Genomic DNA, 27,271 nt, shown 5'->3' with positions numbered 1-27,271 from the left:
ACATAGTCTGGGCATAGTACACATTAGAGAAATACTACTCTGTCATAGGTGATTGAATGGTTGAAGCTACTTTTAATGACAATTTTACCAGAACTTGTATACAAAGTTTCATACAGATTACTAACAAGGATATTGCAGCGGTTGCAGGAATGTTACCAGCTCAACAAACATCTAACGATACAATATTCTTCTAAGAGAAAGCAATAATGTTAGATTTACAGACAATAAAGAGTTGTGTTCTTCACTTTGAAACATTAGAAATAAAAGTTCAGATAATCCAGCGTCTCGGCTGCTTATTATTACAAGAAAATGTTTCCCTTCTTGGGGAACCATATATCCCCAGCACCCAATATACGGAATCTATCTGAAGATAGCTTTTAGGTGGCCATAGCAACTTAAACACACTGCCCTATCTGAAAAGCACTGATTTTGAGGCCACTGCTTATACATCTGGCTTTTTGTTTTAAACTTATTTACATACATTCAGCCCAAATCAGTATATAAAATGTCTTGTCTATGTTATAATAGGTAACTTTAACATTTCATCGGAGGGCCAGTGCAAGAAAAAACCGTTTTAGCCATAGCACAGCATTTAGATCTTAAAATATCATACAAATATACAATTAGATCATGAGGAGTCTAATTTTGCACATGATATAGGTGGTCTCTTTTACAGATATGGAACACCTGAAATGAACAGACAGAATGATAACTACAGTGCCATTCAAGCAGGGCCAAGTTCTCCCACAGTGGATGGCGCCGCTTATTTCTCGCAGAAGTGATCTGAAGCACCAGAGTCTCATTGGCTTCTGATGGTGCCGTCACACAGCTTTATGGGGTCCTGATAATTAGCTGGTGTTTAGGTAAGCAATCTGCATGACTTAGCGCATCATAAACCTCAAGTTTCTTTTACATATACATATGCACATATACATGAATACACATACATATGTACATATAATGAAAGAAATTTGGGCTTGGTGACCAGTTACTGGGTGGATTGCAGCTGTGAAGACCAGGCCAAAGGAACCTTCCTGTGCTTGGGTCAGCTCCTAAAAAGAAATAAAGTCACCTAGGAATATGGTCCTTCATGAACTATGGCCCACAATGGTGAAGTGCTCAGGACTAAGATACGTGAATTGCTTGATAATTTTTAATCAGCAATGGAAACCTGATGACTGTGAAGCAGGATTGCTTAAAGCACACACACACATAAACCACATTAAAGAAACTAGCTTTGCTTAAGGAACTGATTTGTTATACTGTCATTCTAGTGACTATATTCAGCAGGGAGTAGATTTCTGTCACTTGAGTTAGCAAGTGATTGGAAAAAAAAAAGGCAAAGTGTGCAGAACTAGTTTAGAATGTATGTATGTAAGGTATTATAATAGATACATGATAGTATCTCACAAGATGCTATTTTTATTATATAGATAAGCACCGAGTTTAGTGCTGACAGCCCCATTGTCCCTTGATTTATTACATACAATTTAGATCTTGAAAGCACAACAAATTTACAAAATCTGCATTGACTTCACAGGAACACAGTTTCAAAAAAAGGATCTTAGATTTTTTTTTTTAATGATTGGCCTTCCTCCAACTCTTCTTCCTACTCACTTTCACTGAGGCCAGAGTTTCATAACAGAGTGGAGAGTTGGTAGCTACCTGGTGAATTCTGAACTGTGCAGATAACCACTTTGGATAATTCAGGGCAAAAGAATGGTTAACTTTTTTTAAAGGGCTATTAGGCCCTAGTAGAATTTATTCATAAATCAACCTTCTATTTTTCTATAGAGAAATCATTACTACCATAGCACCCTAAGACCTCATCTGTACAGACCAGAGATACAAAGACAGAATTTGAGGCAAATTTGGACTATGAAAACAACTAATTCCAGTTTTGCCCACATAGCAATTTGGCCAGAGACCATAATTGTGGGATGGGAGAATGGGGATAAGAATAGTAGAGAAACTTTTTTTTTCACTGAATCCACCAGATAATTGGAAACTTTTTACTTCACCTTGTGCTGTACAGAGCTGGCCTCGGGGTGCTGCAGGAGTAATGATTTGTCTCTGGAAGGAGAGAAGATTATTTATAAATAAAATCCATCAGGGTTCATCAGCCTTTTAAGAAATCCTATTCTTTCCTGGCAGAATGTCCATTTCTAGGCCCCTATGACATTGTGAAGGAATGAAAGATTGGGACCTAAAAAAAGCCTCATTTTGACCAATTTTTACTTGTCAATAAATCACAGTCAACTGCCTGGATTGAGACAGCAGTCTCATAAAAGCAGAGTTTGCGCAGGAAGTGCAAGACAGAGAGGTCTGCGTATCTACCAAGTGAATCTGGGTAGAAGAGAGGTGATCTTGCTGATTTGGGCTCCAAAAGTGAGTCAGGCTCCAATAATCAAGAAAGCATCTCTTCAGTATCTAAATAAGCTACCCAGCCCACCACATCCTTGTGCAATGTAGGCTGTGACGAGCAGTCATGCATGCCTCATTAGAGGTGGATTTGAGGAATGCCTGAGATCTCTTTAGTGCCATTAAAACTAAGATTCACAAGGGCTAGATGAACTATTACTTTTTTTTTTAATGATTTCAGGCTTAGTGAGGCACGTTCATCTTTTATAATGAGGTCTGCCTCCTTAGAGATAGATAGGGATAGGACTCTCAAATGAGGAAATTCCCTTTACCAATGCAGGTAGGCAGCTAGTCTGCAGTTTATCATCTTCCACATTTGCCTAGAGTAATTAGAGCTTAAGTGACTAGGTGACTTGTTCATGGTCGTGTAGCCAGTATGTGTCAGAGAAGACCCTTGAACTCACATCTCCCTGGCTCTGAGGGCATCCCTTTATCCATTCATTCTACCATGCTGCCTCCATATATATGTGTATATACACACATACATACATGTATAGTGTGTATATGTATATATATGTATGTATGTATGTATATATATATTCTGTGCCCTAAGCTGGAAAATTAGAATAATTTTCTTTAGCATTGAAAATACAGAATTTTTCATTGAATATATTTAATCAATTGCTCCTTGATAAGTATTGTTCTTGAGTAACACTAAAGGATACTTTTTAATGCTTGGCATACTTTCTCAAAGTGGATGAAAATTTTCTGATTTTTTTTCTTGCAGTTTGTAGTTTCATTAACCAAGATGCTTAAAAGAACTCAATTTTAGAAACTGAATTCATGTGCAAAGAGTGCAACAAGTAATACAATTTACACCTAGTCACAGTTTTCTAACTTTATAATATCACTGTGACACACACACATTTACAATCTACGTACGTACATACACACACACACACACACACACACACACACACGGAAATTCACACTCACATAGTATACTTTTGCTAATCCAGACAATACTTCTTTTCAATTAAAATAAATGAAGACTCTTATTTGACCTCCCAGGCAGAGAATCTACTTAAACCTGGAATATAAGAATGCAATACTCTTCAAGTATACGTCAACGGCACAATAATAACACCTTACATTAAGATTGACACATGCTGTCTTAAAGATCTGGGGATAGCTAAAGACTTAAGGAAAAGACCAGGTGTTGGTTGAAAAAGCCACTAATCCTTTGCTCTTCAATTCTTGGAGTCATACATTACAAAAGCAAACAGCAATAGTCCAGAAGACTCTAACTAAATGTCCTTATAAGAAAATGCGAACTGAATTATTTTAGAATTCGAAATTGCAACTTCAAGTTGCAAAGTTGGGGTTGATGAATATTGTTCAATGTGAGGAATGGGTCTTTAGTCTTCTGTTATTCTTATGTTATGTTAAAAAGAAAAATGAAGGGTTGAGGGTATTTGAAATGTCCAAAGAAAAAATGAAAAACTTGGAGACAATAAAGTATAATATTTCTGAAGTGGAAGATTGACAAATAAGGGTTTTTCACTGGGACTTATCCACTGCATATTCGGTACTGTTTCCATAGAAGTCTGTATCTTTCTATATTGCCCAACTAGACAAATATAAATAACATGTAATACACATCGGTACACAATTCACAGGACAATACAGTTTTACAAGATAATCCTAATTCTGTACTGCAGCTTTTAGGGGGAAAAACAGAAACCTCTGTTACTTATAGACTTCAAATACATTTTACATTAGCATGAAAGTTATGGTTACAAAGGCTTTACTCATTTGATGGAATTTTTCAAACAGCTACTTCAAGTTTGGATCATGTGCCCCCCACAAGTTTTCCATTTATTTCATCAGAACTTGCTCCTTTATGTAGTCAAACATAGGTGATTCAAGTAACATGCTTTAAAAAAAAAAGGAACAAACCAATTTTCTTAATTATAAAACCTTTGAAGAGTTGTATTTCAATTTCCCATTGTTTAAATGACTAATGATCATTGTGACAATTACCTTTTAACTGAATATGCTAAACTTAAAAATGTGAGAGGATAGACTCCTTTAAACAAACAAATAAACAAAAAAAAGAGCCTAATTTCTTTTCTCCCAATGTGGCTGAGAAGTCTTCAGCTCACAATGCTTCAGCTGTGGTATCCGTAGACACAGACATGGTTACTTTGGCAATCTTAACTGTACTCTTGATGCAACTTTCAGCAGCCCTGTGAACGTTGCCTGCACTATTTGCATGTTTGTGCGGGCAGTCGGATTCCCCCATACTGTTATCAAGGGGCTGTGCCGTGCCTTCACAAGTGGGGAACATGCTCCGGAAAGCATGCCTCAGGTCCTTGCTCCTCAGAGCATATATTATAGGGTTCACGGTAGAATTCAGTAAGCAGAGCATACTGCAGAAAGCAAACACTGTCTTAATGAGTTTGTTCATTTTCCCAAAGACATCGTAGACCATGATGGCAAGAAGTGGACCCCAGCATATGATCAGGACCACCAGAATAAGAACAAGGGTTTTGGCTAACCTAATGTCCATGCGGGTTTGGTCAGGCCTAGTGACCTGAACTTTGCCATCCTCTGACGTGTGAATAATGATGCTCTTTTGAGTACCTCGTTGGATCATTCTGACCGCGTGACTGTGTGCTTTCCACAATATATAAACATAAGCATACACAATGAACAGAAGTAGAATACTAGTGACACCAATCCAGAACATCAAATAGGTTTCATCAATAAGAGGAAAGATGTCTGAGCAAACTGACTGGAGCTTCTTGCAATTCCATCCTAGCAAAGGGAGTACAGCAATCACAATGGCAATGGTCCACATGACACAAAAGGCTACCACAGCCTTTGGTCTGGTGACGATCCTCTTATAAGCAAGAGGCCTGTGAATGGATATGTATCTGTCAATGGCCGTGAGGAAGAGGCTGCCAACTGAGGCTGTGAAGGAGGCTGTCACTCCGCCCAATTTGAACAAAAATACATTTGGGCTATCTTTCCGGTGGAACACGTGAAAATCGACAAAGCTGTAGACAAAAATGACACTGCCCAGCAGGTCTGCCACTGCCAGGCTACCAATAAAGTGATAAGAAGGCCGACAGCGGAGGCTACGAGAGTGGAGGATGACACACAGCACCAACAGGTTCTCCAGGACTGTGAAAGTACCCAATGTGAGGGACAATACTGCAATGGCCAGCTGCTGACTAGGATTTAGAATCATGAAGCATTCCATGTCCATGAAGTTCTCTCCACACTGGATATTCTCCTCATTATCCTTGTATGAGGATAAAGATTTGTTGTTGTAAAACTCTGTGATATTTATCTGGTCTGATGGAATTAGCTGGGGATTATCTCCCACAGTCATTTTTTCTTGGAATGGACTACCCCTAAAAGAAGTTAAAGGGAACTTCTGTGGGAAGTAGCCTAGTTTGGATGCCATGTTGCTTTTGATATCTTCGTACTGAATGTCGTTAGAGCCTGCGTAGAGGAGATCTGTTGTGATGGTCCGGAAGGTGGTATCCGCGAGGCCATCTAGGTTGGACTTCATAACCCCTGTCTTCAATTATGCAAATTTTGAATGGACCCCAAAGAAACACAGGGGAGGGAATCCTAGTGGGAGAGGAAACAAAAGAAACAGTTAAGGAAGATGAAATCAAGGAGACACAAAATAATACTATAAACAATGAGCTCCAAAGTTAGGCAGCTAGGAGGCACAGTAGATAGGGTGCTTGGCCTGAAGTTAAGAAGATCTGATTTCAAATCTAGCTTCAGACACTTGCTAGTTGTGCGACCTTGGGGAAGTCACTTAACCTCTGTTTACCTCAATTTTCTCAATTGTAAAATGTGGATAATAATAGCACCTATCTCCCATAGTTGTTATAAGGAACAACTGAGAATAACTGTAAATCACTTAGCATGGTGCCTGGCACATAAAGATAATAGGACTCTATGAACACTACCTATTATTAAGTGTTATTTTGTGATATGGTTGCACAACATACAGAATCAACTAAGGAGTTTGATCTCACTTAACAACAATATGTTGAAAGAGCATTGGACCCACAATCAGGAGAGATTTGAGTCTGAATCTTGCCACTGATGAAGTCTGGATACAGATCAAGCTGTTCTCAAAACCATTAAAAATTAATCACTGTTTTGTGAGAAAGCCACAAAGAGATATGATACCACTAAGCACTAAAGTCATCATTTCTCTAGAATCCTTTACACTAAACCTCTCCTCCACAGGTCACAGCTCTGTCAGATTATGCTCTGATAGATTTTTGTTCTTTATATCTTTAACTCCTATTTATTACTGAGATCTTAAGAGATGATAGCCCCCGAGTTAGAAGGGACCTCAGAGACAACTAGTTCAACCTTTTCATATTACACAACAGGGAACTAAGTTCCTGGGAAGTTGTGATTTACCCAAGTAGTAGACTCTCATTGATCTTTCAGTATCTGCTCCCATCTTACTTTGCTTTGATCTACTCCCTTAAATATAATCTCTACTTTGGTCAGATATTGATCTCTTCACTGCCCATGAACATACAACTGAAAGTTGGTGAGCAGAGGACTAACATGATGAAAGGAGAATTTAAGATAGTAAGTGTTGGAGAGAAGATTCAAACCCAGATCTCTGATTCTAATACCAACTTTTTAAAAAATTTCATTATGCTGACTCTCTAGGCATCATGGGGGACAAAATAAAATGAACAGATTTTCTTCATTTACAGTGAACTTACAATCTAATTGGGGAGACAATTCAATTTAATAAAATGTATTAAGAACTTTATTTGAGCTCAGCACTGTGCTAGGCATTGGTAATACAAAGACAAAAACGAAATAGCCTCTGCTCAAGAGATTTCTCCATGATCTGGCAACTAGCAACAATTCTAACCTTTTCTAATACTGCTTCCTTTTGTGAACTCTCTATTATATTTAGACCTGTTCTACTCAAGAAGTAATAAGATAGAGCAGAAGAAATGCTGGCTTTGGAGTTACTCAACACCTGAGTTCAATGCCCACCTTCAACACTTATTAATTATGTGACTGTTGGCAATTTTAATAAGAAAATTAGAAACAGAATTTTACTAGGGACATGGATGCTAGAAACAGAACAGTGTATTTTATAGTGGAAAATGGAGGGAAATAGTTCATTCATCCCATTCCATATTGGTTTCTATTTTATGTCCAACACAATGCTAATAAAAACTACTATTGCGCGTACATTTTCTCATTTGACCCTAATGACTTTATAAGATAAGTAACCATAAATATGGCTGTCACCCCCCATTTTGTAGATGAGGAAACAGGTTCAGAGAAAATTAAATGACTTAACAAGTTCACAAAGCTAGTAAACGTTGGAGAGTAAATTCAAACCCAGATTTGATTCCAATACCAACATTAAAAAAAAGTCATTATGCTGACTCTCTAGATGTTATGGGGGACGAAATAAAATGAATGATTTTCCTCATTTATGGTGAACTTACATTCTGATTGGGGAGACAATAAGCTTTTATTCAGACCTTGATTTTGGCCCAGCACTGTGCTAGGCATTGGTGATACAAAGGCAAAAATGAAACAGTCTCTGCTCAAGGATTTCTCCACTATTTGGCAACTATCTACGATTCTAACTTTTTCTAACACTGCTTCCTTTTGTGAAGCCTCTGCTACATTTAGAGTTGTCTAGTTAAGAGGCAATATGATAGATAGAACCGAAGGAATGCTGGTCTTGGAGTTACCCAACACCCGAGTTCAAAACCTATCTTGAACACTTATTAGTTGCATGACTGTGGGCAAGTCACTTATCTTCTCTAAGGTTCAGTATCCTCATCTGAAAAATTGGAATAGCAACACTTGTAGTATCTACTTAATAGGGTTATGGAGAAGATCAAATGTTTTGTGAACCTAAATAGTTTTATAAACTTAGAAAGTTATTATTATTTACATGCAATTCCTTTCTCCTCCCCAACCTGTCTTATGCCTCCTCACCTTTTGCCTGTGTCCTCCTCCCTGAAAAATCATTTTCATTTTCTGTACTTCCCCATCCTTCAAGGCTTAGCTCAAACATCACCTTTCTAATAAATGTTTCTCTAACCACAGCTGATACCATTTTCCTCCTCTAAATTTCAATAGTACTTCTTATGTATGATGCTTCTCATGATTTGCTCTGCTTTTTCAGTTTTCTCAATGTATATTCATCTTGTCTTCCTAACTAGACCATGAACTTCTTCAGAGTAGGAGTCATTTTTTATATTTCTTTGTGTGCCCACACAGTGCCATGGTGCATACGCTAGGTTGATAAGTACCATGATATACCCACAGATCTATAACAAAGATCATTTGGTCATCTTATCTTTCAGGTAAGTCTTCCACGCATGAAGATAGATGCCTCTCTCAGGTATCTGGCCAGCACTAGCCTTAAAGAGTATCATCTGCTCAAATACCATTTCAATCTCTAAATGGGAAAATCTGTTCTTTAGCTCATACAACTCATTAAGAGTAAGGCATCAGATCTGGGTTGGGTGGCACAAGCCTGTAATAGCTGCTCTTGTGGGGGAGGGGGGCTGAGAATAGTAGGCCACTTTGGCTTGAGGTTTTGAACTTCAGTAAGGTTTTTGGAAGCTCATCAGGTCTCAGTATTAGATAGAGCACCAGAATGATGAACCCCTCAGTGTGATGGCCCACCAGGCTGCCTAAGGTGGAACAAAGTGGCCCAGGTCAGAAATTGAGCAGATCAAAGCTTCTGGACTGATCAACAGGGGGATGGGACCAATTTGCACTTTCAACCTGGGCAAATAGGAAGACCTAGTATAAACAACAACAACATCAACAATAAAGTATGATTCCAGGAATATGCATTTTAGATGAGAAGGTCCTACAGCTTCAAAGATGTTTGAGCAAAGAAAAATATAAGAGACCAAAATTATCCGATGCTAATGGTTTTTATCCCTATGACTCAATTTGGTTACTGCACATGTGGCCAAAATTACAATTTAAATGCAACCATATACTCACATTAAAGCCAATTTTATAACCTTTCAGTTGTGGCCTACTATACAATTAGCCATCACCCAATAGAAGATAGGGTTGGGGGATGGAAGTAAAATCATATGATTTTCATGCTATTTGAGCATTCTAGTAATTTAAAAATGCCACTGTTCACATGCTATGGTAACAACAAAGTTAATGGGATCATGACAGACAAATCCCTCTCTGCATTTCAATAATTCTTCCTTCTATTTCTACATTTGGATTATTACAGTAATTTCCACCTTATTGTTTTTGCATTGAGAGTTTTCTTTGAGAGTACTTGGGAGTTCATTAGTAATATAGTTTAGGCTTCGGGGGATGTGGCTGACATTAATTTTGTTTGTGTTTGTTACTGGGAAAATCATAATTGGAAATCTCTGGCAAAATGTGTGGCTACACCTATTAAATTGGCAGTTGATTTTTATTAAAGTTGCAGTAAAACAGTGACTCAACAACATCTAAATGGGTTTTACTAGAGTTTTGCTTGTTTTAATACAGACAGTATATTGGGTCCATTTGAGCTACATATGGTACCTACAGTGCCACCCACACACTGTCTATTGGGTTGTACTGGAAAAATGCATTAATTTCTGGGTAATTGCCTCTCCACACCTCCACACTGATCCCCTCAAAATTGTCAGCATATAGTACTGTCAAAGGCATTTCAAGATTGCAGTATCAGTTTTTTAAATTGAGTTTCTACCCATAATTTCTATCAATTTTCCACAGTATTTAAAATCATAATTCTGACAGCTAGGCAATAGTAGGCATGCAATAAAAATACTTTAATTGGGGCCATGTTTTTTTTTTTGCTAGTATAATTGAATGGCAAGTGATTTGTTTTAGCTTTCATGTTCTCATTCAAGAGATGAATTTCTTTATGCCAGCTAAATCTTCACCTAAATCACAATTTCATTGTGGTGGCTGTTTTGAGAAATAGAATGCTTCTAATATTTTTTTTTCTTTTAGAAAAGATGTGTAGCTGATATCTGTATTAAATTAGGTTAGCTGCCATCTGTACTTCATGTAGTTTACTTTCATATTTTGTCAGATAGAAAGCTGACAGATGGAACAATGGGATCCTCTATAGTAGCAGTTCTTAACCTTGGGTCTACAAACCCCTAAGTGACCCACGGAAAAATTTCAGGAAGTCCATTAGTTTGGATATGAAAACATTTCCCTGATCTCTAACTAAAATTTCATGTTTCCTTTAATCATGATTTAAAAAAAAACATTATTCTAAGAAGGGGTCCATAGGCCTCACCACACTGCTAGTAGTGTTCATGAAACAGAAGGTGAAGAAGCCTGTGTTCTGTAGGTAATGCTGTCCACACTGATGTTGACTTTTCAGGGTTTATTTTAATCCAATATAGTGCCGTTTCAAAATAAGGAAGAATTAACATGGGAAAGTTCTATTTTGAAGTCTGATTCTTACCAAAAAAGAGAACACTGGTTGATGGGACGGAAATGATGGGAACCTTGGGAGGAAGTTGCCGTTCAGTTTTAGAGTATGTAATGGAACAGACAAAAGCTGAGAATAGTCTAACATGAGCCCTAAATTGTAGGAAAGTAAATTTCAAAGCATTCAAAAAAGGATAAGTAGGGTGGCACGGATTAAAATTCTATTGGAAAAGTCAGTCCGCATTGGATAGAAAGTTCTCAGGACTGAAATACTAAAAACACAAAAAGAATCAGTTCCCATGAAGGGGAAAAAAAGGAAGTTAAGACACGAATGTGGTTCCACAGTGAACTCAAAACCAACTAAAAATAAAAAGTATTTATTAAGATATGTAGTGAAGATGGAAGTTAGAGCAGGCTAAATACAGAAGTGTGGCACAGTCCTGTAATAAGTTTCAGAAGTGCTGAAGCTCAAGATTATTTAAGAGGCCAGCAAGGAAAATGAAAAATAATTTTTTAAAGGAAGGACTTCTTAAGATATACTGGGGATCAAAGATGAGATAGAACTTCCATTGGTATAGATGAGACTGATGACAGATCACTGCTCCAATCTGCTCCTCTTTGGTTTTTCTAGAATTTTTGGACTAGAAAAGATAAAACAAAAATGACAATACAGGGAGTTGATACTCAATAAGAAGACAATAAGAAAGCAGCCCATTGCCTTGATGAGTTCAAGGAATCTGGACCAGAGGAACTACATTGTAGGGTGTTGAAAATAGCTGATTGTTTAGCCATAGCCAGAGATCTTTAAAAGACTATGAAGAATAGGAGAGGTACCACAGAGTTAGAGAAAGGAAAATGTCCCAATTTTGAGGAAGAAAAAGGAGAAGAGAAAGAAGTATATAATCTTGGTACCTTGATTTTGATTCCTAGAAAAATTCTAGACCAGGTATTCTTAACCCTTTTTTGTGTCATAGATACCTTGGGTATTCTGATTGAAGCTTTTGCCCCTGTCCTTAAAATAATGGTTTTAAATGCATAAAATAAAACACATACATTTATTAAGGTAATCAATTATACTGTAATAAAGCTACTCAAAAAATTTTTTTAAAACAAGTTCATGACCTCATAGCAAAAACTTCTGTCTTAGAATGCATTTTTAAAGGAATTAATAGTGAACATTGGAAAACAAAAGAAATGGAGATTATAAAGATTCAGTATGTCTTCATTAAGAATAGGTCTTGCCAGACTAATCTCAATTACTTTTTTTTGGACAGGGATATCCAACTTGTTTCAAAGGAAGGCTATAGATATGGTTTACCTACATTTTAGGAAAGTGTATGATAAAGTCTCTCACTCTATTCTTACAAGCAGGAAGATGCAACGTAGGCTAGAAAAGAGTACAATTAGATAGATTTGGAATAGGTTAATGGCATGATGTCAGTTTGGAACGTCTTCAGTATATAGCAATCTAGCATCTTTGCTTGGCTCTATATTATCTAATATTTTTAACAATGATAAAGGCATAGAGAAAAGCAGTATAGTAGAGTGGGAAAGGACTCTGGATTTGAAGTCATAAGCCCTAGGTCTAAATCCCATCCTTGTCATTTACTACCTTGTGACCTTGGGCAAGACCTTTGCCCCTATTTCCTCACTTGTAAAATGAGAGGTCTGGACTAATGTCTAATGTCTATATTGTATTTTCCAGCTCTGAGTTTCTTATCCTATCATGCTGTAATAAATGCCATACTTATTAAAATTTCAGATGACATAAATTTGGGAGGGAGAGTGAACATGCTAGATAATACATTCCAAAAAAGGTCTTGAAAGGCTAGAAAGATGAATGAAACTGGATAAAATTAATTTTAATAGGGGTATATGAAAAGTCTTACTTGGGTTTAAAGGATCACTTCAAAGGTATAAGATGGGGGTGGTATTTCTTAACAGCATTTTGTACGAAAAAGTCATGGAGGTTTTAACGAACTGTAAGCTCAAGGCTTATGCAATCTTAGCTTGAATTAAGAGAGGTATAATGTCCAAGACTAGAGAGATGATAGGCCTGCAGTATTCTGCCCTGTCAGATGTCCTTCATCTGTCAGATGAAACCATGAGTACTGCATGTTTGGTTCTGAGCACTACATTATAGGAAAGACATTAATTAGCTGGAGACTGTTCAGAGGTGTGGACAACCAGGATAGTGTTTTCTCAAGTACATGCTACATAAGGATCAACTGGAGGAAGTGGATATAACTAGCCTGCAGAAGAAATTAGGGTGGACAATCCATTTGAAAGACTGTCACACAAAAGAAAGATTAGACTTGGGTTTTGTTTGTTTTGTGTTTTTTTTTGTTTTGAGCATTGGAGTATAATTAGAAGCAATGGGTAGATGTCAAAAAGAAGTTCACGTATGTTTGATGTTAAGGAAAACTTCCTAAAAATTAGAGCTATCCATAAAATGGAATGGAGGTCTTCAAAAACCAGTGTGGATAATCACTTCTCAGGGACATTATAAAGAGGATTCTTATTCAGAAATTGGATGGATTGCACGGCTTGGGAGGTACATTCCAACTTTTAGAAATTGTGATTCTTGATTCACCCTCCACTAAACTTTATGAGCTCAGAAACATTAGGGCAACATTTTTCATCTTGCCTAAACTGAGAACTGAACTAGGGGTTAAGACACTTGAGATACACACCCAGGTTGGCTGCTAAGTATGTGGCTTTGGGGAAGGAGTTGGATAAGAGGACCTCTAAGGTCCCTTTTTGCTTTACCATTTGAGGGTTCTATAGCACCAAAATAGAAAAGGTTCTGGTCCTATGCTAAACTTATTTTCCCCTGCTCAATGGTTCTGTATTGTTTTTAAAAGACTTATGAAAGGCTTAAAAGAATGAGATATCTAATGGATATACTTATTAAATGAATTAGTTCCTTAATTTTAGAGTCCAAATTCCTTATAATTCAATATTGTAAAATATCTTGCCAGTACATGTCCCCCAGTTAATAAGGAATATTCTAGTAAGCTATTTTAAATGGATTATATCCAAATCACGTTCTCAAGAGATATAGTAGACCTTTTTTCTCCCTTGAGCAAAATTTTTCACATCAAAGACATGTATTTATTACTGTGGGGACTGTACAAGTCAACAACCAAAATTTGTTACAGAATTGTGCTCATTCAATGTAGTTTAATAATTCCATGTAATAATTAATCAAGTAACTTGATTAGATTATTTCCTTTTCCTCCAGAGCCAGAGTAAAATGGAAAATTGGATTAATTATTCAGATATTTCAGATAATGTATGTAATCACTTAACTTGAATCATTACTAACATCTTTTCCAATATTAAAAAGAAATCTATTATGCTGGGCATAGTCTATTGACTTTTAAGCCTTTAACTCTCTATAAACATTTCAACGGTAGAATGAAAGTGATAACTATATGCTCTGAAACAACATAAAACCAACCATTGGAGACTCTTCACGGAGATGTGGAAACCACTAATCCATATGTGTGTGTATATATGTATATGTCTATATGTATAGACATATAGATATATATTTTATTAAAGCTAAAACTCAGTCCTTTAAGACACAGCTATAGAAATACTAATCAAGGTTCCTAGGAATCTATTTTCCAATTTTACCTTAATTTGAAAATATTTCCAACCACTTTGTTCTTAATACTGTCCACATGAACTCATGAAACTCAATATATAACAATGTTTTCTTTAAAACACTTGGACAAACATTCCAATTTAGAAAATAACACTAAAAACCCCTAGATGTTTTACACCATTAAAATGACAGTGAATCATCCCTATAAACTGCATAAAAACCATCCTTTCCAATGCCCACCTTTTACTTATTTTTGTCTTTACATTTGATGTTTCATAATAAATAATACATGAATAAAATATTAATAATATGAAGACACATCTTCACTTTATCTTTTGCAAGGGAAAGTAATCAAGTGTTACTGATGTAACATATTTCTAAAACAAAAAAAAAACAGAAAGGGTTTCAACTCAATAGAAACAATGGCTCACATACAAAAATATTCGTGGACACTGGACTTCTTAAAATGAGATTCGGTTATTAAAAGTAAAGATATATCAATTCTTTTCTAATAACTGGAACACATATGATAAATACATTCTCTTACTACAGTCTTGACTTCTCAGCATTTAGTAATAAAGATGCAAAGTAAAAAATTTTAACTGTGCTACATGCCCCACCACTTGCCAAGAACATGTTTTTACTTCCTTTCTCTTTGATGAATTATCAAAAAGGTACTTACTTTGAGGTCCTAGAAGACACCTACCACTTAAATAAAGCCCAGCTTTTGAGAATGTCTTGTTTCTTAGGCTTCAGGAAATAATTTTGGAGTATGATTTGTGCAATTCAAAACATGAATTAAAAAGAGAAAAGTTTTTGATTCCTGAATTCTCTCACTAAGAATTATTTCCCACTACCAACAAATCACTAAGTACTTGGAGGGCTCAGGAGTCACTTCCTTAAGATATCTAGCTTTCCGATTTGGGGCAAGAGAGGCAGAATCAGATGGGGTGGGGATGAGAGCACTTGAGGCTTCTTCCCTTTTATCCTATTCTCCCCCCACCCCAATCCCTTGCATTGGTCCAAAGGCAAGCCTCACAGAATGCTGGAAGAGCATGCACTAGGAAAATGGTGCTTGCTTGTCTACATATTGCAATAGACTCAGAATTAGAAATAACTTCATAATTTGGAAGTTCTAACCCTAGATTACCAACTGATTCATTATACAACCTTTGATCTACAACCTTTCCATTTAGTTGCCTTGCCCGCCAAAACCCAAAACTTATTAAATCTGACCATTTCATCAACAGTTTGTAATAAAGAGGGAAAATGGAGGGGGGCAATTTATTACATTAAGAGAAATACCATTTGATGGTTTGTTTTAGTGATGTCTCTGAAAATTGCAACAAAACAAGACTAGGGACAATATAACTAGGGACAACTCCCTGAAGCATTTGCCTTTTTGGCCTAGAGATCTCAAGGTAAAGGATGGAGTAGATCATAGGTTGCACATGGAAGCTTAAAAGAGACTTCTAAAAATTAAGAAATTCAATTTAGCTTAAAATCAGTGTTAGCTTCACTCTACTAGAAAAGCCACTACTCATCAGTGAGTGGAGGGGAAAGAAAAGTTTCTCCCTTTATTCTTTGCTGGAATTAGACCACAATCTCAACATCTTGCCATCATTGTCAATGAATTCACGGCTATGACAAAAATACACTGTGTGTATCCATTTACTATAGTAATGTGACTACTGCTGTGGTCCTTAATATTTTCTAGTCCATAGACCTTTTACATAGTATGTGGCCCAACAGACATATTTGTACAGTAGTATCACTTTCCCTTGGAGGACAAGGAAGTAGGTACCATCAGGCCTTTCCCTACTTAAGTATAGTCCCATTGCTTGGATTGAGCAAGCAAGCTTAATTATTAAAACACTCAATAATAACAAGGTCTGTAATAATTAAATAATGGTGCCTCTTATCAATCTATCCATGGAGGGCTTCTCCCTCTTAGCTGTGGTTCATGCTGTGCTGAGTCATCATCCCTTGTAACCCAGGAGGTGCATATGCAAGACAGATGACTGGGACAAGAAGTTTATGCTTATTTTTAATGGTCTTGAATCGGAATCAAATCCAAAACCGCCTTATCCACACCATGAACCAACCAAAACGACTAAGTCCTCTGAGTATGAAGTGATTTCATGGAAAGGATCAATGCTATGAACCCACAGAAATTTGTCCCTCACTGTAAAAAACAAAAATGCCTGCAAGTAGTGTCTATGAACCACCATTAGGTAAGTATTTTATATTCTAATCTCTGCCTGGCTTGTACACAAGTGATTTATTAAAGAGAAATTTATTCACATATGTTTATCCAGATTATATACACATCTATGTATCTATATCTATACATGTGTGTATAATATGTATATACACATACACACGTGTATGTCTCATTCGAAGTTACAAGGAGAATCGCTGGCACTGATATAAAGGCTCATATTGTCTAAGGTACACTTAGAACTTTAATTATATATTCCTGAATTTTAACTTCCAGGTTAATGCACAGTCAATCAATTCCTTCCTTACAAAAATGTCCATTAGTCTTTATCAATCTTTCCCAGTTTCTCTATACGCAAGGGACTTTTCCCAACTGCCAGAGAAGTTGTGTGAAATGCCAACCACTAGATGGAGTGGCATTTACTGAGCGGCATTTACAAACCCGCAGTGGCCAATTTGGTTTTTGTTCAGTGGCCATGGGTTTTGTTCTATGTGGATGAGCAATCCGTCTTCCTGCTGCAATGTTTTATGCATTTTACAAATGAATTAATGGAAAGCTAAATGAGAAAATGCTATTTGGGGGGAAATGGGCAATTGTTACTTGTTGCCTATAAAATAACAAATGTAATTGCCTTTTTCATTAGCAGAATAGTATGTGGAAATTCTAATATACTAATACACAAAATAAATTGGGAACATTTGAAATTTGGCATCAAGAAAATAAATTAAAATAAAGCAAAATGTTTCTTCCTCTGATGATATGCCTATGCTAAGAGCAGGAGGGGAAGAATGTATCAGAGGCCAAAATCAATTGCAGGAATAACAACATTACTCTTTCTAGGAGACACTTGGGTTTCTATTCTTTAGAGCCTGAAAAAAAAATCATGAAAGTCACAACATAGGTAATTTTTATTTCTTCAATCTATTCAGTATAGAGTTAAGCCATCAGTCATAGCCTGAAAAAGTACATGGAATTCTCAATCAGCATATACCTAATTAAGTTTGTAATGATGAAACTGAGCACTGAAACCTCGAAATACGTTCAGATTTGGCCTAAATTTTTCAGTTGGGGTTAATAATCCTTGATTCACTTCAAAACACTCTCTCTTGTCAGTATCATTTAAAAAATTAAAGTGGCTTGTTTCTTGTACCCTGGTAAAAAGTGTTGAAGGGAAGAACTCTGCAACATCTATAGGCAATGTAGCCTAAAAGGGGGGGGGGAGAGGTGGAAGGGGAAGAAGAAGGGGAGAGGGAAAGAAAGGGGAAGAGAAGGGGAGAGAGGGGGGAGAGCTACTAAATAGCAAATGACAACATAAATAGCACAATGGAAAGAGATAGATCAGATGATCTTAATGTGCTTCCGTTTCTACTGCTGGATTTAAAAAGTGAGCATGAAACATAAGGTCCTCAATTTAGTGCTGGCATATAGCTTAGAGAGCTTATCTAGCCTTCTCTCTTGATTTTACAGATGATTATATTACAGAGTTAGAGCTAGAAAAGGCCTTGGAGGTCACTGAGTCAAGCCCTCTCATTTTATATATTAGAAAACTGAGGCTCAAGGCACTTAAATGACTTGTTTCAGGTCACGCAAGTGCTAAGTGCCCTAGGTGGGATTTATACCCAAGTTCTGACTCCAGTTCCATTGTTCTTTCAATTATAATATGCTGCCTCTCATGCAAATCAAAATATGTCTTAGACAAGCCAGAAGGCATTCTTCCTATAATACTGCTTTATACAACTCAAACTCTGAACTCAGAAGTACATTGGAAACTTTTGAAATGGTTCAGAAGAGAGTCTCAATGATGGCTTTTTTTCAAAATAAAATGATCACTAGGTAGTTAAAAGGACTGATATTATTCAGTCTTAGGCGAGGAAAGGCTGAGAAATAACTTAATAATAGTGTTCTTAAGCATAAAAGGTGTTATTGTACAGATGGCAATTGTAAAAGGCAGAAGAAGAAATGAGATTAAGCTATAAGAAGACTGCAAGTCAGAATTAAAGGAAGACTTCCCTGGTAGTGCAAGTTTTTGGAACATTGGAAATGGGTTGCTAAGGGAATCTGCTTATTTTAGAATGTCCTTTCCTAGAGATCTTTTTTAAAAAATTAGAAAAATTCTTAACTAATTGGAATAGTATTGAGGTAGTCCTGTCTAGGGATAAGGGTAAAGAGGAGATGTTCTCTGAAGGTTTTTCTAGTCTTTGAATTATTTGTTTCTAGACTTATCCAAGAAGGATGCTATCATATACTTAGCCTAGAAAATGAAGGTGGCTTTGAGCACTAGGGTGTATATTTAGTTACTAAAATACACAGAAACAATTAAGAACTCTCCACAGCAAAGTTTTCTTAATTCTATTTGCAAAATCTATCCAATTGTTTTTGTGTATGATTCTGCCAAAATCATACGTCTCCTGTCAATAACTTTGCTTAGACGCGCATGATTGTTTTTTTGGTTTTTTAAAAAGGCAAGGGTGGAAAAAAAGTAAAAATAATTACAATTCACCTTTTCATATTATAAAATGCATAATTTTCAAATCTCTTCCTAAATGCAGAATATAGAACTAGGGCTATACAGTCAAAGTGAAATAGAGGACTTAGTGATTACCCAAGTAATTCAGGCCCATAGCCAATGGTTTTGCTTGAATTATCCAGTTAATTATGCAACTCTTAGTACTCCAAAGAGAGGGCCAGATCACTAAAAAAAAAAACTGAACCCTAAGAGTTAGAAATATATGATCAGGGTCTCAAAGTTTAGGCAGTATAACTTCAGAAAGGATTTATTCAATAAATCAGATAATTTAAGCAATCAATAATGTCTTTATTAATGAATTAAGACACAGCTACTATATGTGTATATTAGATAATATACTGTATGTTGATAATATACAGGTATTTCAATAAAGAAGGTTCACAGAAGATAATATAACTCTATGTAATGTTTCTATATTGTTAACCCATATGAAGTGAAAGCCATTTTCAGAAGTGGCCAAGTCCTTTTTTCCCTAACTAAATTCCTTTGTTTGCAAAAATGCTTTTTGACAAATATTTCTCTACATAAACTGGGTAATTATATAACTTTTTTATTTTGTTTTCCCCATATTGTGTATACTCTCTGTTCACCTTAACTGGTATTAATTCTCAAGGCAAAAATTTTCCAGGGCTAAAGAGATAGGATTGAAAGCATTTTGAAATTTTGGTTCACTTATATTGGAATAAACAAAACACCTAAGAGCCCAGTAAGGACCAAATCAAGCTGACTTTTAAATTATAAATAGTTTAAAAGAAAGAACAGTGTGACAAGGACTTGGGTTCGTAGTGATATTGACTTTCCATACATTGGAAATTTCCTTTTTTTTTTTTTTAAGGCTCTTCACCTATCAAAGTTCAACTCAGAGCATCACATAATGTATGTGTCTAGAGATAAGAAGTTTACTCAAAGTACTGGAATATACCACTGATTTAAATGCACCTCCCTCCCCCTTGGCACTCTTAGCAGAAACAAAATCTTCTTTAATTACACTTTCATTTTAGTAAACAGTCTAAAAAAAAGGAAAGGACAAAAAAAATGGTGGAGAGGTGATAACGGAGGCCTCACCTATGTGTTCCTGGGTTCTACAACATGTAAAAAAAACCTAACTTCTTCATTATATTAGTATTTTAATGCCATTTAGATACTCTCCTGACATACATAAACAACTTGTTAAAAGTATTTGCCAGTATATTAAGCCACCACAGCAGATTGCCTGGCAAGGGGACACATCTTTGAAATATGCCTCTGCTTTTCTTTAAAAAGGAATTGCATAGAATTTGTAAGAATGGTAGAAAAACAAACTGTAATATATGCCCCATTTAAGAACCCATGCTACACTCTATCTATTGCCATAAAACACATAATGTAATTCAAAGTCATGCTAATAAGTAATTAACCAAACTGAAAGATTACCAATATCTTTTATCCAACCAATCCAAACTGTTAATTCTAACTGAATAATATGCAAATCTAGATGGGTGTGGGGAATTGACAAAAGAATACTAAAATAGGAATACCGTACTGACCTCAGAAAAGTCATTAACCACCTGTCCTGGGGGGAGGAAAAGGGGAACAAATCAACTAAAAGCCTACTTGTTAGCTTTTTTGCATTTGTCAAACTCCAATTTCATTTTATGAGCTAACTTCATCATGGATCCAAAAGCTACTTACTCCACTAGTACCTTCTAAGAAGAGAAAGTTAGCTATAAATGATGACTATTTATATCAGCCACATTTCACATATTTAAAAAAAGAAAAACAAAAAATAAAGCACACCCCGCCTCAAACCATCTTTGGGAGCTTTCCTAATGTGCAGGTGTGAAAATTACTCCAGCTGGGTCTGAAATAGAATTCATAGTATTCCCTGAACAACTGCTAAAGCTCAACATTGAACATTCACTCAGGTTGGGTGAGTAAATAATGCTTTCCCCACATTTTTGAGAAGTCCGAACCACAATAAGATAGATGATAATCAATCAAAATCCAATATCTTTAGAGTTGTCTGACATAAAACTAAATAAATGGTACCAGGTGACAATATATCATTAAGTAATTTGCATGTGGAATGCACCAGATGGATGCTTCTACATGAAGGAAATTAATATGAGCATTTGTATTAAGGATATGTTTGCATATCTACATTGTCTTTGAAATTTTAATGGAATGGAATAACACATATTTAAATGTTATGCATGTCTGTGTAAGATGGAAAGTTAACTTTCTTTAAGGCTCTTAGAAGAGTCTTTAGACTCAAAATGGAACAATCACTTCATGGGAATACCTCTGACCTATCAATACTGAAACAGGTTTTAGATGAAACTTTTTCTTTCACAGGATTATGGACATCAAAATATTAGTCAGAGGCTATGAGGAATCACTAAGATTTTTCTTTTTTTGCAGATTTGTTTATAGCTATAATTTGCTTATGATCATCATGACATAATTCTATGAAGTATGTCAAGGCATAAGTTATCTGTTTTTCTGTGCAATAACCATCTTGAATGTCTCTTCACACCAGGAAAATACTAGTTTCTAAGTAAATCAAAATGACAGGCAGACCTGAAAGAGACAGAGTTGTTGTATTAAAGCATTTAACATCAAATTCAGAATAGAATGTCATCACTGTTCATCTGGCATATTTACAAGAATGTTCTTGGACAAAGGAAGTTTAGAAGGATTTCTATGTAAATACGAATAGCTTTATTATTCAAAGTGGACATCAATCTGCACAGCTGCTTTGAAATTGGCCAAAACCCAGTGTATGCAGAATATATTTTAAATCAGCCCTTAGTACTCCAATCTTAAAAGATGGTAAGGGTTTTTGTTGTTGTTGTTATTTTGGTCATGACACTTGTTTCTGGAAAATGTCATATGTGTATATGCATATAGTGGTACAAAATAGGCTGTGGAATTTATATCCTGTACAATCTGAGTAACCTTTATGATTTCTACCAGTCGAGGATATTTTAGAGAAATCTATATAGATGTATCATTTCATAAGGATAAAGTAGCTTCACCTATGAATGTTATATGTATGCATGTATGTATGAATGATTTAGGTGGAGGCTAAAAACATTATACTGCCACAGAAAGTTCCAAAAGGTGGAGTTTCTTAAATTATACTGATATGTGTTCTACAAGAAATTGATTAGAAAAAAACATAAATCAAAGACCAGAAGTTAAATTTGCCAGTACAAAATATCCAAATTAGTTTAGATTTTTTCTTTGTATTTTAAACTTCTTTACTAATGTTTAATCAATCAGAAATAAATCAATAGAGCAAGCAGTCTCAAAGAAGATAGATATTTCATAGTTAAACCTTGCCTTTAAACAGTTTTCAAGAAATTTTTGATCCATGTTGCATCTGAGTCAAAAGAATGGAATTAGAAAGAGTAAAAAGCTGTCTCAGTTTTGAATATTGTTTGTTTGATTGGAAAATCATGCATATAAAAATCAGAAGAAGCAGAATTACATTGGTTGAGACATGTCATCCTTTTAGCAGAGAGGGAACACTGTTGTTCTTTATGCAACTGGGCTAACATAATTACCCTCAAGAATAACAGGCACCAACCCAAAGAACAGGCTTCATCTTATTAACCAAATTCAAGAAGCCATAACCCAATCCTGCCTTCCCTAATCATATGTTGTGAGCTATTTTCAAATTCAATTTATTACTTTTCTTCTGTAGCATTCCTGGATAGCTAATGGGAAATAATTAATTTCTTCATTTGCCAACTTGTTTTCCAGGCAAGAAACATTCATTAGAGGTTCTGTGGAGAGTATGCTGCAACCATTAATTCTATTTCCAAATTGTTAATCTTATACAGCCAAGTACTTAGAGTCTAATTCCATATGCTAATCTGCAAGGATATTGAGAATATATCTAAATTTCCCCACAGTTGTGATACTAAGGCTAAACCAAAGCAGTTCTTTTTAATGACAAATTAATGTCATTAAAAAGTTTTCCAGGCTCTGTTTCAGTAATTAGTAAAGTAATACTTCATACCAATAGTTATCATCAATCTAATACTTAGGGCTTTTCTTAAGGAAAGAGAAATGGATATGCCCTGCAAGTAGGCTATCACATGATAAATAATAATTATCTTGGAAGATTTAATTTCCAACAGTTTCATCTTGGTAACATTAAATAATTTCATTATTTTAACAGTTTGAAATGCCAAAAGAACACACTGATCCTGCGACTAAGCTTGTTAGAGGACAGCCTCACAAGTAATACAGAGAAGAACATATTCCACTGGGAAAAGAATAACAATTAAAAAAATAGAAATAACAGCTGAACAAAACAGCACACTTTCACATTTAAGTTTTCATTTTAAAAATTACAACTTTAGAATTCCAATCAAACTAGATGCTTTACTCTCTAAATGCTACATAACCATTCACAAGAGACTATGTATGTATGTATGTATGTATATATGTATACTGATATCAAGAATTTTGCAAATGCACATGCAATCTCTCTTCTGGTACTATGTATGCAAAATAGTCATCCTTTTTTTTTTAATCAAAATGGGGCAAAACTATGGACTTCCATTTTCTAGCACCATCTTACCCACACTGAATCTAAGGCAACCAGTGATGTTTCTTTCCCATCATATATCTGATACATACCTTGGCAAAGAGGGCTCCCATGTTGGTTGAGTAGGAGATATCTTTGAAACAAAAAGAGGCCTTTTGTAGTAAATCTTAATAGTTTATTTAAAATTAACAAGTTTGTTAAGATTAATATAGGACCAAGTTTAAATCTCTTGCTCAACTACAATACTATTGTACTTCCAAACAACTGTCTTCAGGCTTTTTAATGTGTATATTATGGAAAAGGTAAGGTCATTTTCATATCAATATTTAATCTAAAATAATTTGGTACCACTTAAAGAAACATTTTGATTTTAAAAAATGCTCATAAATGAGTTTTGGGAAAGAGAAAAAGAGGTACCAAGAAAAACCTCAGAGAGAAAAATCAATAAGAATGTCTTTCATTGTAAATTACCAGTAGGATGGGATTAGAAAAGCAACACTTTAAATCAGATAAAGTCCTTTGGGAACCTAAGAGGCTAGTTGCTATGAGCTTCTCAATATACAGGGAAATAGATTAATATTAGTGGTGACATCATTGGTCCTCAATGTGTACTGAGTTTCCTCTAAGAAATTGGCTTTCCCCCCCTGTTGTTCAAAAGATTTTAATTTAGGTGGTAATAAAAAATGAGGAGCAGTCACAGAGCCAATAAAACTCCTATAACATATTTAAGACCATAAAAACCTGTCCTAATCCCTCACCAGATTAAATGCCTGAGGTGTCTTAATATGCCAACATATCAACAAAAGCAGCACTATTTGGAGAAAAAAAAATACACGTGTACATGCATAATCAGGAAACTAAAATATTTCATCTCTTCCCCTCCAACTATATCTTAATTTAAAAGCTTTAAAGAATAACAATTTTAAGATTAGAATTCATGTATGTTTTAAACTCTCAAATGAGCACACATTTCCTTACTTTTTCCATGTAGACACATACATTTAGTATGCAATCATTTGTGAAAAGTAAAAAGAATTAAGGGTTCCAACTTAGCATGAAGAAAGAACTTTAAAAAAAAAATTAAATGTGTTAAATACCAGGTTATGAGTTAGTCAAATTAGTTCCATTTTTTACTATTCTGGTTTTAGTTGAGTGTTTAGTATCTGCTTTCTCTCTATACTCATTTGCATTTTGCTGTCCATAAAGTTTATTGTTTCCTATGCATTGCTTTTACACGGCACTTAAGGTCTCACGTTATCCGTGTTCTAGGTTTGGTGTGGAGATCAGTTTGAATTAAAAAAGACATGCTTGTTGATGTGTATAAATATTCAGTAACAAACCCAAGAACCTAATTTGCGAACATTTCCTATTATCCATTTTCTTCATCCATATACAGATGCATACAGATACATATTGGTCAGTGCACATTCAATAAAGAAATGAGAATGGTGTAAGAAACATTAGGAAGAAAAAACAGGGGGACCACTGAAAGGAATATTAAAGAAGACTGACAGCTAGATATTTAAATAACCATAGGGATGCATGAATTGTATATACACACACACACATACTGAACAAGAAAAGCACGCACCAGCCGCTTCAGGGCTCACCCTGGTCAGCACACAGCGGTGGGAAGCAGAAAAGTATTGCCAGCGGAACTCTTCCAATCCTTACCCTTCTCATCCCCTGGTTCTCCGCCGGGGATCCGGTACCCTCAGTCCCTCTGGGGCTCTTGACGAATGTTGTGGATGGAGACCTCAGCTAGAATGAAAGATCCCACACTTATTCTACAGACCCCTCCAGGGCAGGGAGCACTGAAGGTGCCCCGCCCCAGGCCAGGGCCAGGGACCCAGGCACCAGGGGAGTGAAGAGCCGAGTGAGCCGAAGTGGAGAGAAGAGAAGGAGAAGAAGGCAGAGAAGAGAGGGAGGCGGTGCCGCTGGGCGTGCGGAAGAGAGAGAGAGAGAGAGGAGGGGCAGGGTGGGCTAAGCTAGGGTGGAGTGGGGTGTGTCCGTCAGTCTGGCTGCCTGTCTGTCCAAGACCCTGTCAGCACTCTTTTTCTCCGCAGTCTCTTCTCTCACTGATCCAAGCCCCTACTCAAAGAACCTACTCCTGTCTCAAGCTTTTTGCAGGGAAATGGGCAGAGAAACTGCGCCCTCCTGTCGCCCTCTCCCCTCTCCTCCCTCTCTTCTCAGTCCTCCTCCTTCCCCTTCCCCTCCTCCTCTACGGTCTCCAAGTCCCAGCTCAGCTGGGGGACGCCTGCCTCCTCTCCTCTCCTGGTGTCCCCAGCCAGCCTGGGCTACTGCGCTTGGCTTCTGCTGCTCCCCTGGTCCCTGTCCCTTGCGCGCTCTGTCTCTCACTCTTTCCGTTTTCTTTCCCTTCCCTCCTTCTCCTCCTGCTCGCTCTCTGTATCTGTCTCTCTTGCGCTCTCTCTCTCTCTCTCTCCAGTCCCATTTATGAAGCTCGGGTCCCATCACGTGTTAATGAGCCTTTGTCCTGTCCCTGGCAGCGGCCGCCCAGACACCGCCGCTGCCACGGGAGCTACGAGGGGAGGGACAGGGGAGTGGGGGAGAGGGAGCAAAGAGCAGAGGGGAGGACGAACGGGAGGTGGCTACGAAGCCTCCAAACTTCGTTCCAGCAGCCGCCGCCGCCCCCTGACGCCTCCGGGAGACCTGCCGCTGCCGCAGCAGCACCCACCAGCCCTGGGGCTAAAGATTCTCTGGCTCGACCTCCTCCCCAGCTACCCCTAGGGCTCCCAGGGGCTTTGACCCCTGTCTTTTCACAAATGTGAGCCAATACTGGGGCGGCGGTCCCCCGAGGGGCTTGACCCTGCTCTTCCCCGTACCCCCGGGAGCATTCTTGATCGCCACCTCGGTCAGACCCATCAGTATCACCTTCCTGCTGGAGCAGTGGCGCGCTTTACCTCCCGGGACCAGACTGAACTGGTGGGCTGGGGGAGGCAGAGTGAGAGGAGAAAGGAAAGAAGGAAGAGACTCCCGGAGCCTGGACCACCTCTCCCTACTCAGCGCAGGCCAGCAGCCGAGAAGAAGGCATCCGATGCCTTCGGGTCTCCTCGGGAGGGCCTCGAGGTGCTACCTGGGCTGTTGCTTCGCCACCTGTCCTCCTTCCTCGAGGCACCTGTCCTCTTTCCAGGGCGCCAATCCTCCCCACATCCATCTCCTTCTCCTCCTCCTCTTCGGGCCTCTTGGTCTCCCCTCCTCCATTCCTTCCCTTGGCCGGTGCCTTTTCACTCCCACGCCTTACTCCCCCGCCCCCCTTTTCACTTCCAGACTCAAGGCCTGAAGCAAATTACTTACAGACTGCCCACCTGGCCAGCCCTAGCCGCAACCACTTTTGATTTGCATCCGCCAGGTGCGGTTTCCTGCATTTTCTTCTGTCTCTCCCAGCCAACTCCCCTCTCCCCACCTCACGGACTGCACACGCCGTTTGCCCCGACACCCTGGCCGAGGGGACTGGCTCCCCTACATCACCTGTGTGCTCCGAGGCAGGGGGCTGCCACCGAAGACGCCTAGAGATGCGTG

At 37.4% G+C, this 27,271-nt stretch overlaps 1 protein-coding gene across 2 annotated transcripts; it reads right to left on the bottom strand.

The window, feature by feature from the left end:
• Positions 1 to 52: 52 nt before the first annotated feature.
• On the bottom strand, positions 53 to 26,284 carry CNR1 (cannabinoid receptor 1). 2 transcript variants are annotated; one of them, XM_020963081.2, is made up of 3 exons: positions 26,090 to 26,284; positions 25,406 to 25,492; positions 53 to 6,006 (listed from the first exon to the last, which is right to left on the bottom strand). In XM_020963081.2, the coding sequence occupies exon 3, from the start codon at positions 5,942 to 5,944 to the stop codon at positions 4,523 to 4,525; it is 1,422 nt and encodes a 473-aa protein (XP_020818740.1). In that variant the 5' UTR covers positions 5,945 to 6,006; positions 25,406 to 25,492; positions 26,090 to 26,284; the 3' UTR covers positions 53 to 4,522. The 2 variants fall into 2 exon arrangements, with proteins under 2 accessions (XP_020818740.1, XP_020818743.1); XM_020963084.2 differs by lacking the exons at positions 25,406 to 25,492; positions 26,090 to 26,284 and adding an exon at positions 25,323 to 25,402.
• Between the last annotated feature and the right edge of the window lie 987 nt (positions 26,285 to 27,271).

This window comes from Phascolarctos cinereus, unplaced genomic scaffold, assembly GCF_003287225.1.
Source record: "Phascolarctos cinereus isolate Bilbo 61053 unplaced genomic scaffold, phaCin_HiC Scaffold_5;HRSCAF=322, whole genome shotgun sequence".
Classification (NCBI taxonomy): domain Eukaryota; kingdom Metazoa; phylum Chordata; class Mammalia; order Diprotodontia; family Phascolarctidae; genus Phascolarctos; species Phascolarctos cinereus.
Note: the sequence above shows the minus strand (reverse complement) of the source record. Positions and strands in the feature narration are given on the sequence as shown.